Below are 16,917 nucleotides of genomic sequence, written 5' to 3'. Positions count from 1 at the left end.
TAAATAAATATTTTGATCATAATTATCACCATTACCAGAAAGCGATTGAATATTGAACCCTCTATTAGTCGATGGAACCGGCGACCTTAACCTATCCTTATAGAGAAGGAAAACACATACTTGGCTATATAGAAAAAAATATCAAGATCACAGACCGAGTCTAATTTGTTATTATCATAAATTGCCTGTGAAGGATGTAATGTTGCTCCATGCGATCTTGTATATTATAAAATCTGATCGTTTAGAAGGCGGCAAATTTAAATTTAGAATCATGTATAAATTTTGACATCTGACGGATAATTGTTTTTTTATACGCTGCCAGTATTACCCAGAGTAAAATACGGTTTGTCGTTGTCGTAATATTTAAAAAATATTATTGTACTTTAGGCTGTACATTATTTACAGGTATGTAATAAGCAATTAAAGTAAAGAATAACAAATAGATCAAAGAGTGACGCTTGTATACTGGATAAAAATACTTTAATTATAAGTTAATTAAACATAAATATTGTAAATTATTTATGCTACTGAATAAATTGTCCAAACCTTTGGATACAATAAATAAATTTAATTAAGTTTATGGTCATAGAAATTATTTATATCCAAGATAAAATAGTTATTACTGCAAAATTAGACTCTATTAAAAAAAGTAATATATCTTATACTACATAAGACATAAAACCAAGCGAACCGTGAAACGCTACTTAAAACTAAAATGTTCTAATTGTACATTCACTTTACATCTTACTAAAAGCAAAAATTCAGTTACGATAACATATGTTTGCATATATTACGTCATAAAAGTAATATATTCGTCCAGATTTGATTTTGTTCCCTGTGGAGTAGACATTTGGTCAGTGGGGTTGACTGCACATGCGCCAATTAAAGATTTAAGTTGACGCCCGGTAGATAGTACCGGTGACCCCAGAGCTGGTGCCTCATTCAACGAATAAGAAACGCAATACAGCGAGGAAATGCTGCCAGCGTTAAAGGGAACCAAACTTTAAATTTGTTTTAATTTTCTGTTTATCAATTTATATTATTAGGGTAAGAATATTGTAAATACTGTTTCATGCTCATATTGTTCTTAGCAATTAGGTGATCAGCCTGTGCACAGCACGTCGGTTACTAAGAAGAGTTTGAGTCATAATGTTTTCGAATATATAAATATAGAAAAGTGTATTGGTACAACCGTGGGTCTAGGAACAGTTCCGTCTTTTAAAAACAGTCTTCTTAAAGCATACTAAAGTATGAAATATAAAGCTTTATTTAAAAGATATTTATGCCCCTGTACGTATTTTTTTTATATGGGAGTCATTGTTAGCGCTAAGCGAAGAATATATCCTAAGCATCCGGAATCGATAGTGTAAAATCAAATATTTTACATTATCTATGTTCACGTAAATACCAGAGACAATAGACAACATGACATTTTCCCAACGTAATAGACAAGACTCATATATTAATACATAGTCCTATTTAGCAAGGGTTAAAATATAATCTTTCTCATGAAATAACACATAGCTATTGATCAGAATCCTTGTTAAATCTATCCCAAGCATCGGAAATCTGTTACATTTTACATTATCTGTATTCACGTCAGAAATCAAAGACAATAGAACAACAACGTAACATTTGCATTGTCTTTCCCAACATCATAGACAAGACTTTCATATTGATTAGTCTTATTTAGGAACGGATAAAATAGGAACAAAATGCCAGCGAATACCTATCATTGAATAACTCATAGCTATTGATCATATAACAAAAACCTATAGCGACTTTACATATGAACCCTTGATATACATAGTGGCAACTACAGTTATGAAGGGTGGAACACCCTCACATAAGATAATTAGTGCTTATAATATACTGCAGATGTATGCGCTAGCTTGATGCACCCTTGTTAAATTATAACAGGAGTATAGGATGAAATTCATTAACCGGGAAAGCCAATCAATATTTTAAGGAGTGCTCTGGTTTTTCGATTAAAACGTATTCGCTATACTTAAGATAGACTGTTGTATTAATAACAATTACTTTGCGAATCTATTATTAAATATTGTTATTTGCCTCAGGTTTCTGTATCGTGATTTGTTTAAATAGGTAAGAAGGTGGATGACGGTTATTACTTTAAAAAAAAATGACTTTGAATGACTACTTGAGAGCTTGAAGAGTTTGATATAATCGGTATTGGGCTGATTTAAAAAGCGTTGTTTGACACCTATCGGTTTCATCCACATTAGGCAAGTAAGATAAAAATTAAAATTTGTAGTTAATTATAAATTTTAGTTTTTACTAAATCTATGGAAGTATAATATTTTTATTTTTGTAAAATTATCGCTTATACTGTTGAAAATATTTACATATTTATACTTTATTTCCTTATACAAAAACATACATATAATTTTTAAAAAAAGCAGGTTACAAAAATTATAAGGCATGGATAGCCTTATCGCTAACAAGCGATTTCTTCCAGGCAACCCTAAAGTGGAACAATAAAAAAGAAACACCTACAGTAGAGTACAAGAAGTGCATAAAGAATTTAAAAAAAAACTAAATAACACGTAACTATGACTAAATTAAAATAAAGTGAAATCTAAAGAAAAAATAACAATAATAATAAATTAAAATATGTATAAACAAAAATTATATGTATGGTGCGGTGTACTTTAATAAATAAATATATAGTACAATTTTTTTTTTAAATATATACGTGATATTTTTCAAACACGTGGAAATCGTTATATACCCATTTACACAAAACCTTGTCATTATATACCTAAATCTAACTAATGAACTAATAGTGAAAACTGAACTCACCTAACAGAGACATACCACGCGGCGGGAGACTGGATTATAACAAGCATGGGGGAGCAAGCGAGCCTGCGGTTAGGCGATAAAGGAAAACCGTTGTTTCAAAAGGTTAGGGGATGCGTTACCGGCCTTTTAGTATGCTCTCTAGTTACTGAATATGTTGATAGTTTATAGATAAAATTCGAGATTTGGCAATGAGTTTTTTATTTCCAAATCTTGAACAATACGTGTCAATGTAGTATTAAGCGAAAATATACCTTAACTGAAATAAAATTACAATTACTTGAATCATATAAAATGGCAGGTGCGTTCCGAATGCCCTCAGGGCTATTATAATAATTTTTCATCTGGTTTTCTTGTTAATAATTATCATTATTTGACGGAAACATCATCATATTTAATAGTGCTTAACTACTCGTCGTCATTTAAATAACGGTTACCTGAGATACTTTGATATATATATAAAAACTTGCCAATGCGCAGCATTGATACATTGGTACACAAATTTTTCATTACAATATTTAATGTAACAAGCACTTATAGGCAAACATAACATACACGAAGAGATAAAAATATTAAACCAAAAATTGAATTGTAAAAACTAAAGGAAAATCGATTTCAAAGTTTCTCTGAGTTCGATGTTAGATGAATACACATAGGACTGTCTTTTAATTGTTTAAATTACGTAATTAAACATGTTTTTACATTGTATATGAACTTGCGTTTAAAATGTGCGTTATAAATTAAGTTTTATTCTAATCTATTTTTATGTGGCTGATTGTGCGGATTTTTTTTATAATTAATCTGAATTACTTATAATATATTTCATTTATTATAATATTAAAATGAAGGATTACATCTCAAATATATCTTAAAAGTTACCGCTATGTTGTCATTTATTAATTTTATTAAAAGCAAATATTATTTGAACTTATAATAAAACTTCAACCTGTTTTTTTGATTGCGTTCCGAGACATATTAGACTTGATTTTTTGACATTTAATAATGACAATAAATCGAAGGATTTATGATATTTATAATTAGAATTTTTGTAGTCCATTTAAATGTTAATTAAAGTCAATAATCTAATTTTTATGTAACCGGAGGCAAACAGGCAGGAGGCTCATCTGATGTTATGTGATGCCGTCTGTTGGACACTCGCTTTGCCAGACGGCTCTAAAGTGCTTTACCTACTAAAGTCGAATTGGTTCGGAATAGAACCAAGAACATCTTTTTCATTTTCATAGAACGAACAACAAAATAAAAACTAATCCAGAGCTTGACATATTCGGTAGTGGGCTGATCAATTAAATAAACGTATTAATTTTTTGTAGGAATCCTCGAAAATGCATTTCGTTTTCAAGCACAGACAATGTGTGGGTAATATTTGTAAAAAAGTAAAAAAAAGTAATTACTGTTTACGTAATGTAAAAAATTAATTACTGTTGACGTAATCACCAAATAAGAAAATCAAAGACCCTCCATTAGAAAATATAGCTTGTAACATATACTGTAGATATAGCATTATATGTTGTGGTGAACTTTAATAATTAAATAAATCGCCTGATCGCTTGAGCAACTATTACATATATTTAAAAAAAAACTGTAAAAGCTAAATACAATACTCACTGGGTGAAGTGACCTTATTGGGTTCTTCCATCTTCTCGTCCTGGAAGCGCACAGTCATCTTCTTTTTCGCTCTCATCCTCTCATCATCAGGTGACATAATCGAGATTCTCTTCTTTGGCCTCTCGTCTTCGGACTCGCGTTTCACGTCTGACGGTGTAGCTGTTGATGCTAAAAAATCAGATTTATTTATGGTGTACACTAATTCTTTGTTCCCTTCTTTTTTCCCTTCTTTTTTCCCGGCAGTGCACTGATTGTCCAGTGATAACTATATATAACGGATGAACCTACTTAGGATAACGCTTTTACACGGCTCAAATAAAAGAAACACCTCATTTATTAAATATACCAATAGAAAAGTGGCCTGATGCGGTCGAAATATGACAGAAAAGGTATAAGCAGAATCTAATACATAAAATTCTGGTGTCACAATGTTCGTTCACATACTCCTCCGAAACAGCTCGACCGATTCTTATGATTTTTTTTATGCATATTCAGTAAGTCTGAGAATCGGCTACTATTTATCTTTCAAACCCGTAAATGATATTCCATGATAGTCCATCCCAAAATTTGTTTTGAATTTTTACACAATTTTTTTTATGATACAGCATACAAAAATACATACAACCCTTAATTTTCACCCCTCTACGATCAACCCCTATTTTAAATAGAGCAGATTTTTATTGAACTAAAACAATGTTTCTTAGAAATGGCAAAACAACGTTTGTCGGGTCAGCTCGTAATATATAAAAATAATTTCTATACATTGTCATTGATATTTTTATTATTATAAATAAATACTCTTGTAACAGCAGCTTAAATAGAGACTGTACTTACTATTGCTATCCTGTTCCGTCTGGATGCTAGCGACAACTCTATCAGTCCTGGTCGCTTGTCTTGCCTCTTCCATCTCCCTTGCTGCTGCAGCTAAAATATTGTTGACAGCCGTTTGTGTTGTTGGCATGTCTTCTCTGCGCCGCCTGCGCACTTCTTCAGCCCGCATCATGGACTGTTGGTACATGTGAATCTAGAAATTAATGTTTTCAATTAGATTCGCGAGAGCTTAAAGCATCTTCCTTTGTTAGAATAGTGTCTCTCTTATATCCTCTTTTCGGACTTAGGGAAAGTTCAAGTATTACGTAACGAATTTAGGGGGGATTACTTTTATAAAACGTTACGATGCGGGGCGGGGATTGAATTACGCGTTATTGTTAATATTATTATAAATTTAATGGCAACTTTTAAATATAAACAGTCAATAGGTGGTCACGAAACGTTTTACTATACTTGGGTACAGAAAAACGTTACGGCGCGTTACATGGGGGGGGGAGTCAAGAAGACGATTCTTTTCACTAATTTTGGCTTTACATTAACCATTACTTGGACACTACAAGTATTTTAACTTTTCTATTAGTTTATTATAAGAGTCAAAACTAAAAACGTTAATTTACATATGTATGTATATTTTCCATTAAGTGTATCTAGTTTCATTGAGCAGTGTTCGCCGAGTGGCTTCAGGGTGCGACTCTCATCCCTGAGGTCGTAGGTACAACCCCGGCTGTGCACCAATGGACTTTCTTTCTATGTGCGCATATAACATTCGCTTGAACGGTGAACGAAAACATCGTGATGAAACCGTTGATCACCTACTTGCCTATTAGATTGAAAAATGATCATGAAACAGATTCAGAAAATTTATTTTAAGTGCATCTAGTGACGACTTTTTTATAGAACTGGGGGCAAAATATATGTGATGCCACCCATGGACACTCTCAATGACAGAGGGCTCGTGATTGCGTTGCCGGCCTTTTAAGAATTGGTACGCTCTTTTCTTGAAGGACCCTAAGTCTAATTGATTTGGAAATGCTTCAGTACCTTCCAGACGCTCAAACATTTATCATCGTTTTTATATATACAATATACATATATGTAAGCCGTTGCAAATTATACCAACATTCCAACACATAAAGTATAATAATATCATAATAAAATAAAATATTTTATAAGTATATTACACGGTCTTGTAAACATACAACGATTACATTATCCATTGTGTACCAAGTACTGGGCAAAAAATATTAATGAGATATATTTTTTGCGATGCCGTTATCTACGATTTAGTGGTATTTCCGACGTGAAATTAATTTTAATATTTTAAATGTATATAGTACGCTATTCGGTCTCGTAACGTTATAGGCACATACGGTGCTGGGGCACTTTGAGCAGGTATCGACAGAGTGGAGGAAGATCTGCTGCAGCTGAAAGCCAGAAATTGGCAGGAAGTGGTACCAGACAGGGAGCGCTGGTAGTTTCTTGTTTCAGAGGCTAAAACTCATTTTAGTAGAGTGATATGTAGCAGAAGATTTAAAAACAGTATTGGACATTGCAAGACCATTCTCAGATTTGGACTTGGGACAAAATCATTTATTCATATAGGTAACACAATGTATTATGAACGTCAAAAAAGAAATATATATTAAATGCTTCTAATTTTACATTTACTGCCAGTTCTCAAATCAAGGGCGTAGAACGGAAGAGAAGAGCTGGCAATAAACTCTCCGCCGCTCTTTTGATCGCCAAGTTTTTTGTTTTACAAAATGTTTGTAAGGAGCTGCAACCATTACACCATGTTCCACATGGCATCTTGAAGTAATTAATAGTTCATTAATAATAATAAAATAAATGTAAAACAAAGACTTGTCCTCTATCAGCATGAGGCATAGTGAAATAGGAGCACGCACTTACATTCTCGTGGGAACAACACACTTGACTTAAGAATCTTAGGGTGAGATCTATAGTCCGCACTTGGACTTTGCTCAGACTTACCTTACGAAAAACTTTGCCTAGTGTACACTAAGGTTAAACTATGATTTCGTATTTATAGACATTTTAACGGTGAGATTAAGCTAAGCCCAAGCTAAGACAGCAAATGTCAAAATACAAATTGATGTTTCAGTTCATGCAATACTTTGTTTATTATCCTTTAAAAAAGTAAACAATAACAAATATTTAAACATCTAAAACGGTACACATATATCTTCAATTTATTGTTATTTATGTATTCATTTATTTTATTATTGCAATAACTAGAAATTTACGAGTAACCTTTAGAAAATGTATTAATTATTTAAAGATGACAATAATTTTGTTACGTAGAACGGATCGCATTGTTTTGACAAGTGACAACAGCAACAGAGCACTTGTATCAAATATCAACAATTGAAAATTTTGACTAAAGTGTTGTATATGTTCGGAACGAATACAACCAAAATCCTTCCATCCTGTACGGTGAGAATGAATTCAAAAGAAGGAACCGTATTTTGAAACACACGGTATTAAATGTGATCCTGCCACTGATCATTACAAACTTGCAACCTTATAACAACAGAGGATCGCCAAACCTACCGCAATTGCAAATACTTTTTGCATTAAGGCATAAAAATGCAACTGGATGTTTTCAGGTAATATTGTATTCATAAATATGTATGGTTTTTCGATTTGAATATTATAGGTACCTATGTATTCTCAAATGATTTTAAATACATTATATGTTGAAGACATTTGTCTTCTGACTTTCAGAAACATAACATATATGTAACTAATAATAATTCATTGACATTACAGATGGTGTGTGGTGATCTGAACAGAATAAGCCAATCTACAGTCTGTTTAATTATAAATAAAGTCTCTGCAGAGTTGAGTAAATTACTTCCTAGATTTGTAAATTTTCCAAGAAATATGAACACAGCCAAAAGGAAGTTTGAAGAATTAATAAGATCTAATACTCACCATGACCTAAACAGTATAATCAGAGCTATTGACTGCACCCATATAAAAATTAATAGACCCAAAGGTATCGCTCACTCTGAAGCATACAGAAATAAAAAAGGGTAATTTTCTGTAAATGTGCAAGCAATAATAGGGCCTGATATGGAAATATTTGATATAGTGACCAGGTGGCCTGGCAGTTCACACGACAGCAGGATATTTAGAAACTGCCAGGCGTATGCAAGGCTGCTAAATGGTGAACTAGAAGGAGTTTTAGTAGGTGACAGCGGTTATCCGGCACTTAACTTCATGTTAACAACACTTTTATATCCAACGACAAGAGCTGACAATAATTATAATTATTCTCAAATAAGAACTAGGCATATTGTTGAAAGGGTTTTCGGAGTGTAGAAAAGGAAATTTCCATGTTTACAGCTAGGACTACAGTCAAAATTGACAAAATATACTAGTTATATATAATTATAGCTTGTGCTGTATTGCATAATATAGGTATATAGAGTCATAAGCATCCCCTATGCTTATGATGATGGTGATCTTGCTGACAGCAGAAGTTGAGTAACACAGAAACAATGAAAGATCTCCTACAGGTCTAGCATTCCGGCAATCTGTGATTGCACAATTTAACTAGGTAATTTGTTCGGTAATAAAGAATATCAAAACAAAACTTGTTTCATTTTAAACATTTATTTTCTGATTCTTTTTTTGAGTGTAATACATATTTCTAATACTAATTTATATTTTTGTTGAAGAAATTCTATTTCTAACAGATTTTTTAATTTTATATGTTCCACTCCTATCTCAAATTTTTTAGGGTAGTCAGGTAATAAATGGTAGAAGATTCAGGGAAACGAAAATAACAGATGTGAAGCGAGAGTCATCGGTTAGGTTATAGTTTGAATTTCGTTGTCACTATAATATGCCAGGGCTGCCAGGTGACAGATACGATATCACACCAGTTATTTATAAGATCTCTCAAAAATGGGGTTGAACACTTATATAAATAATGTAAATAAACAACAATAGATACCATAATAATGTATAATTATTTTATTTCATGCATTTCATAGGTATTTATCAAGATCATTTAAAATTTCTTTGAATTCAAATTCTATTTTTCCCAAAGTCTATGGAACTCTGATACCAAATGGCAACACCGTTCATTAAAAACCGACAAAAATAAAAAGTCCAGTAAAAGATATGATGGTAGAGCAAATTTTAGGCCATTATTTTTGTTAGGCTTATAGTCAAAGTTTTTGGTAAGTCGTCGATTTCGTGGACTTGAGATTAAGCTAAGCCAACACTAGGGAGGGATTCGCAGTTTGCTCTATAAATACCGACTGTGTCTTAGCTCGATAGTTAAGTCAGAGTAAAGTCCAAGTGCGGACTATAGATCTCACCCTTAGTAACATATATCCTTTAATGAAAAGCCTTACCGTCTTTTATTACTGGTTTATATATTATGATAATAAATGAATCTCAAATTAAATCTAAATTTAATTTAAGAGTTTTTTTACTGACTTAGCGATATTTTAAAGCTTTGAACCGTTCTAATGCCGTCAAGGTTAAAGTCTCACAATTGCGAACATAACATATGTATATGTGCATAGATAGAGTAATAAAATAATTAAATTAAAATTGTACGTTTAATTAAGATAAAACTTTTCGACAAAACATGGGTTACTGATGATACGGGCCACACGTTTTACTATTTTTTTTAAATATAATAAACAAATAGCAGTGTTGGCCTAGTGGCTTCAGCGTGCGACTCTTATCGCTCAGGTCGTAGGTTCGATCCCCGGCACCAATTGACTTTCTATCTGCGTATTTAAGGAACCATGGTAAATACGGTAGAAGATATAAGAGACATATATCTCTACGCAACGCCAACAAATTATAAACGTTCTATACAAAAATTCACTCAAAACGCCCGAGTAACGTCCGAAGACCTGTCTAGACTGGAAAGAATTTCTTCGTTCATTGTTCGCAGTGAGAGTGAACGGTGACTCATTCGCTAGACACTGTACGTATTGCTCGACCCGGATGTAAAGCCTTAAAATTCTTAACTATTGTGTTTTTACTTTGTTTTTTATTAAACCATAAAAAACTTATATGAGGAATATATATCTTCCGCCATCTTTGTTAACAGCCCTTAAGGTTATTTACATTGTTAATCAGTTAATTGGGTAGAGGCCTGTGTGTGTGTGTGTTCAAGGTACTTAAATCCCGAACGTATCTTCATAGTAATAAAATACTTTTATTATGAGTTAATGAAACCTTTTAAATAAAAGCTTAACCCAACATCTTTGTTTATAAAATCTTTAAAATAAATCCTCAGATTTCTGTATCTGTTTAATGATCATTTGTCAATCTAATAGGCAAGTAGGATCAGCCTCTGGTGCCTGACACACGCCGTCGACTTTTTAGGTCTTAGTGAGGAAACTATGTTTTCCTTTAATTGAGCGAATGTTAAATGCGACATAAAAAGAAAATGCATTGGTGCACAGTCGGGGATCGAACCTACGACCTCAGGGATGAGCGTCGCACGCTGAAGCCACTAGGTCAACACTGCTCATAGTATATATATTTTTATATCATATGACAACAGACGTAATTATATAAATTACGAGTAACTAATGGTAATTGTTAAATTGTTTCTACTAAAATATTCTAGAAATTTCGTTGCCCCAGTGTTCTTTTGATTAACAGCGTAGATGTTATCATTTCTATGTCAGTTACGCTGGGAAAGACGCTTTTAAGTTTTAACGAAGCTTTTAAAACCTTTCCCCTTACCTTACAACTTTATAACCAGCATTGCATTCCCGCATTCTAGTGAATATTTTATTATTAAGTTAATAAAAAACCGGGATGGGCCACCCTTATCGCTTAGGGGTATAACAATAGTTTCGTATTCTACTGCATATACACAATTTGACTAGCCGGTTCGGGGCAGTTTAATAAACACGACGACAGAGTTTTATATATACTATTGTCTCGTTCGTTTGCTTTTTAAATGATAAGAGCGAGAAAGACAAACCATTATATATATTTGAGGCTGTTTAAGGTTTTTATAGTAAAACCTATTGTTTTTATTTATTCATTGTGATAGTATATAGGAGAACAAATTAAATTACAAAAATATTGATATAAATACAGTCAAAATCTGTTATACTCATGTTTTGTCGTAAAAACCGATGATAGTCGTAACAGCCGATGACGTTGTTATTAAGTACTACAATAGAAATCAGCCGGGACCTTTGATTTTGGTCAATATAACCAGTATGTTGTTCTAAAGTCTAAACGATGTCGTCGTAAACGGTTTTGACTGTAATTGTATTTTCTTCTGAGCAGTAACTTTGAAAGAAGTGATAACCGCATGGTACTGCAAGTCGTATCGGTTCGGAAATATGTACCTCTATTTGCAGCTGGTTCCAGAAAGAGGAGGTGCGCGGCAGAAAGTGCTTTAAAAAGAGCTGTGCTCTGGAAAGGGGTCAATGTAGTAAGGATAATTTAATTTGTAGAGTTTGTAGACGAGTAACTTGAAATACTAAATAAAAATAAATAAGCAAAAATTTTAGGGTCAATTATTTATTAATAGCTAGTTATAAAACGAGTTCCGATTAGGAAAAACACATAAAAATTATAACAGAAATCATGTTTGATCTCAAATGATTTCTTAGAAATAGGAGATGACGTGGCATTAAACTCGAGAGGTCATTCCCATGCGGTATAGTTTTTTGTGCCTAGCATAAGCTATATTTAATAGAAACAATGTTATAAGTTATCATATTCGGACATTAAACCTATAGCATATATTCTTATGTATAATTAAATCACTGGGGGGCGTTCAAGTATTACGTAAGTAGATTTACTGCAATTTATTTCCCCCCCCCCATCTTGTCAGCAAAAGTCTCAAAAATATATAATATACTAGCAGACCGGCCAAACGTTGCTGTGGCTAAGGTTTTTGTTATATTACATAGTAGCAAACTATTACATACTATACTATACATACTATACTATACAAGGGAAACGGTAGGAGATCACCAGCCATGGGGACCACCATGCTTTTTTGGTGGTTATGCCATTAAATTGTAGCTTATGTGAAACGTTGGTACTTTACAGCGCCATCTGTTAGAATTGTGACTATCAAATAATAAACAAATATTTTGCAATAAAATAATATTGCGGGTATAAATTGAGATGTAAGCTATCCTATCTTTTAAGTTGGATCAAACTACACACGGTGTGCAAATTTGATTGATATCGGTTCGGTAGTTTAGGAGTCCATCGCGGACAAACAACGTGACACGTAATTTATCTATTTTAAGATATATAAACATATTAATTTTTTGTAGGAATCCTTGAAAATGCATTTCGTTTTCAATCATGGACAATGTGTGGGTAATATTTGTAAAAAAGGAAATAATTACTGTCGACGTACCTTAAAGAAAATCAAAGACCCTCTCCCCTACAGTGCTTACGTAAGACTTGAATGGCCCCACTTATAATTAAAATCGCATCAAGTTTTTTTTTTTGTAATCGCCTTAGTGGCTGTGTGTTGTTGGCCTAGTGGCATCAGCGTGCGACTCTCATACCTGAGGTCGTAGGTTCGATCCCCGGCTGTTCATCAATGGACTTTCTTTCTATGTGCGCATTTAACATTTGCTCGAACGGTGAAGGAAAACATCGTGAGGAAACCGACACCCAAAAAGTCGATGGCATATGTCAGACACTGGACCTACTTGCCTATTAGAATTATCATGAAACATTTTTGAAGTGAAACTTCTTTAGAATCGTTGTGATTTCAAACCGGATGCAACGGAAAAAGCGACAGTAAAAAGAGACATACACATAAATTAATAGGATTTGGCGTGGGATAGAGTGAGATAGGTTATACAGTGTATTTAAACTTTAAATTAGTGTGTATTTGATCATTTTCTGAAATAAAAAAAACAGATGTGCAAAAAATTAAATAAGTAAGTCAAGTAAGTAAATCAATTATAAAATTAGATGAAATTTATCAATTTTATTTACATAATATCATTAATTATAGAAACTTTTTGAAGTGAAAACTTCTTACTACCTTAATTTAAAATTTTCTTAATTTAAAGTTTACTTAATTTAAAGTTTATACACTGTATAATGCTTCCTATCTCATTTTAGATTTCAATTAGAGAAATGTACATTTTTATTTTAAAATTTTGATAATGCTAACTTCAGGGTGTCGGTTTTTTGTGACGGTATCGCGCGCATCGTAAAAATTTACTCTCATTTTTCCCTTACGCGCCAAAGTATTAAAAAAAGGTTCGAATCCCGACTGTGCACCACGATTTTTCTATGAGCGTATTTAATACGCATCTAGCTGTGTACATCGCGAGGAAACCTGCATGCCTTAACCCAAAAAGTCGACTCCATATGTCAAGCGCAAAAGGCTTATTTTGCCTTGCCTTGATTAAAACACTTACAGAAGTTTTGACTGATTTTTTAACCCTTACACTTTGCTCAAGGCTTGATTGAGACTTAAAGAAATCCTCCGTTACTAAGTGATTACGAGAGGGTCAAATCCCAGAGAAACAAATGGTAAGGATTGGTAAAGAATGCTTGCCTTAAACCTGATGAGCCATGAAAATGTATATGTATAAACTTTTACAAATAATTAACATATGAAATATCACCTTCGTTACTAAGCGATTACGAGAGGGTCAAATCCCAGAGAAACAAATGGTAAGGATTGGTAAAGAATGCTTGCCTTAAACCTGATGAGCCATGAAAAAGTATATGTATAAACTTTTACAAATAATTAACATATGAAATATCACCTTCGTTACTAAGTGATTACGAACGGGTCAAATCCCAGTGAAACAAATGGTAAAGATTGACAAAGAATGCTTGCCTTAAATCTGATGAGCCATGAAAAAGTATATGTATAAACTTTTACAAATAATAAACATATGAAATATCACCTTCGTTACTAAGCGATTACGAGAGGGTCAAATCCCAGAGAAACAAATGGTAAGGATTGGTAAAGAATGCTTGCCTTAAACCTGATGAGCCATGAAAAAGTATATGTATAAACTTTTACAAATAATTAACATATGAAATATCACCTTCGTTACTAAGTGATTACGAACGGGTCAAATCCCAGTGAAACAAATGGTAAAGATTGACAAAGAATGCTTGCCTTAAATCTGATGAGCCATGAAAAAGTATATGTATAAACTTTTACAAATAATTAAATATACAGGGTGCGGGAAAATATACATTTTGGGTAGCAAAGCCAATTGTGTGTGGGTGTGAGTGTGTGTTGTGTATCTACAAAATAAACCAACTATTTTCTCTTTAATTAAAAAAAAATGTACAAAGGATGTCGAAAAGCCTCCGCCGGTACGTGGCCGTGAAACCATTAATTTCCCAAATTATACATAAAGATATTTTTGTCTGACATTTCACTCGGTCCATGGGCGAAGCAGTATCTGCTTTTTTCTTAACCTTTTTCAATAATTACATATGGAACCTGTTTAAATATTTTTTTACCAACCAGTTATATGAAATGGTACGGTGTATGTTTTAAACGAAGACAACGTGAATAAAAAAGTAGTCAAAGATTGTGAAACTATTTTTTAACTTATAACATTTGTAAAATTAAATCTTATTAAAATTAATAAAGTGATTAGGGTGTGTAGTAAAATGAAATTAAACGACGCCTGTTTGTGATTGGACCAGATTTATGGACCAATCAAAATCAAAAGAAACGCGCCATCGTTTAACTTTGATTGGTCAACAATTTCTGTACACTTGACTCGTCGAGTTAGTAGAACTTCTATAACTCAATATCAACTTTAAAAAATTCGAAATATAGACTTAGACGGATTTTGATTTGATTTAATTCTTACTAATTTTGAGTTGGAGGTGACCTAAATAAAAAAATCAAGTCACAGAGGTAATAAACATATATATAAACTATCAAAATGTCAAGATACGTAGGTCCTATTTAGTTTTTCGAGTTATAGACAGAAAATATGTACCAAAACCGCTTGCAGATTCATTATCAAGTCACTGATTATTTCGAAAAGAGGGCAGAGATTTCGTGTATAGGCGGTTTTGTGGCTTGAAGGAAAGAGAACAAAACATTTTTCGACTTTCGGGGTTAGACTTAAAGAGGTTCTACTGTATTAATGTTTAAAGAACTTTATTTTTCATTACAAATGAATGTATTTTATTTACATGAGAAACTTAATATGTATCGTCCGTCCCAATTTTAGTCTACTAGGTTCATTCTGATATGTAAATTTAATGCCTTTTTGAATTGGTTAAACGCATAATTGGACCAATTATAATTAATCGTAACTTTTCATAACTTAATATGTACAAATAGAAGATTAGTTTAAGCTAAGCAATACCTACACGAGCCATTAAAATATAAGATGTAAAAAATAGCATTAAATCAGAATTTTACCTGCTCCTACGCACATACGACTGACATTATTAATCGTCCGTTATTTTTTTAAGACAATATATAATTATACTATAAAAAAATATACTACATAATATATTTTTATAGTATAATAAGTTATAATAATTTGTTTATTAATTACACTTGGTTTAACTGTTCTATAAAGTTTATCCATATAAACTTCCTACCTCCATAGGTAGAACTTAGTTTCTTATTTCTTTCTCTTTGAAGGCTTAAAAACTACCTACACCTGACTGGGAGATGAGAGAAAAACCTTTTTTTAGATTTTACTAGTTTTTTTGTTTAAACTAAAACATATTCCTAAGTATGTTGTTCAGGGGCCTCATAGCCTAGCGGTCTTATTAGGTGGCAGCTAGGTGAGGGGTACCGGGTTCGATTCCCGGTTCGAGGGCAGGTTTTAATTTAATTTAAATTTGTTATCGGCCTTTGGGAGGGTTGTGCGGTACCGGGCGAGTGCCTAAACCGTACATGGAGGACACGGTCGAATTTCTAAAGACAAGCACGAATTATAAAAAACTATACCTACTTGACGCTGGCTAATGCACAAATCGTGCCAGAGCCATAAAAAAAAGTATGTTGTATAGGTTCTTTATAGTCAAGTAATTTTTTGTGTCAACACGCTGTCTGTATTTTATAAAAAGTTTTTTGGCCAGGGTTTGAATGCACAGCATTGGGCTAGTTCATTCGCATAATTCATTTAAATCGCTACATTATATTACCAACATTTACAATTATCAAACCAAAGCTAATCAAAATACGAATTATTTAATTTTATAGTCCAATAATAAAAATATTATTCAAAAACCAGCGATAATATGCAAAATAAAAATAGCTTATCGTGTGATACAAAATTTTAATATGTTATTTTATGTTATCTAAAACATTATTTATCTTTAATTTTTGTTTAATTTATTCAGATATAATTTACGACTTGAAAAAAATACCATTCCATTTAAATTGCGGACGATTAAAATTTATGTATTTTAACAAAACAATTATTGAAAATACAAAAGGACCGCAGGCGATTTTGGGAACTTCTCAACCTTTTAATTTTTTTGGTTACAATGGGTTTTTATGAGGGGGCATTCTATTTTGTTTTAGCGTTTAAAAATAAATTAAAAACACATGTCGAAATCAAATTTGGAACTGTCAGATATTCCAATTTTAAATTAAAATAAAAAAACCAACACCTACAGAAGGCGACGTAGAAA

The 16,917-nt window shown here is 32.5% G+C and overlaps 1 protein-coding gene and 1 long non-coding RNA gene across 4 annotated transcripts in view; one reads left to right on the top strand and one right to left on the bottom strand.

The window, feature by feature from the left end:
• The window catches only part of LOC125061015 (zinc finger and BTB domain-containing protein 44-like), a 48,030-nt gene that overhangs the window by 23,370 nt on the left and 7,743 nt on the right, over positions 1 to 16,917 (bottom strand). For all 3 annotated transcript variants that reach the window (XM_047666157.1, XM_047666159.1, XM_047666158.1), the window contains exons 4-5: positions 5,281 to 5,470; positions 4,447 to 4,614 (exon numbers count right to left, since the gene is read on the bottom strand). In XM_047666157.1, coding sequence (XP_047522113.1) covers positions 4,447 to 4,614; positions 5,281 to 5,470 — 358 coding nt within the window. The remainder of the gene's footprint in view (positions 1 to 4,446; positions 4,615 to 5,280; positions 5,471 to 16,917) is intronic.
• On the top strand, positions 7,475 to 8,896 carry LOC125061016. The gene is made up of 2 exons (XR_007118958.1): positions 7,475 to 7,904; positions 8,068 to 8,896. It is a non-coding gene; the product is annotated as an uncharacterized LOC125061016 (long non-coding RNA).

This window comes from Pieris napi, chromosome 22 (assembly GCF_905475465.1).
Source record: "Pieris napi chromosome 22, ilPieNapi1.2, whole genome shotgun sequence".
Lineage (NCBI taxonomy): Eukaryota > Metazoa > Arthropoda > Insecta > Lepidoptera > Pieridae > Pieris > Pieris napi.
Note: the sequence above shows the minus strand (reverse complement) of the source record. Positions and strands in the feature narration are given on the sequence as shown.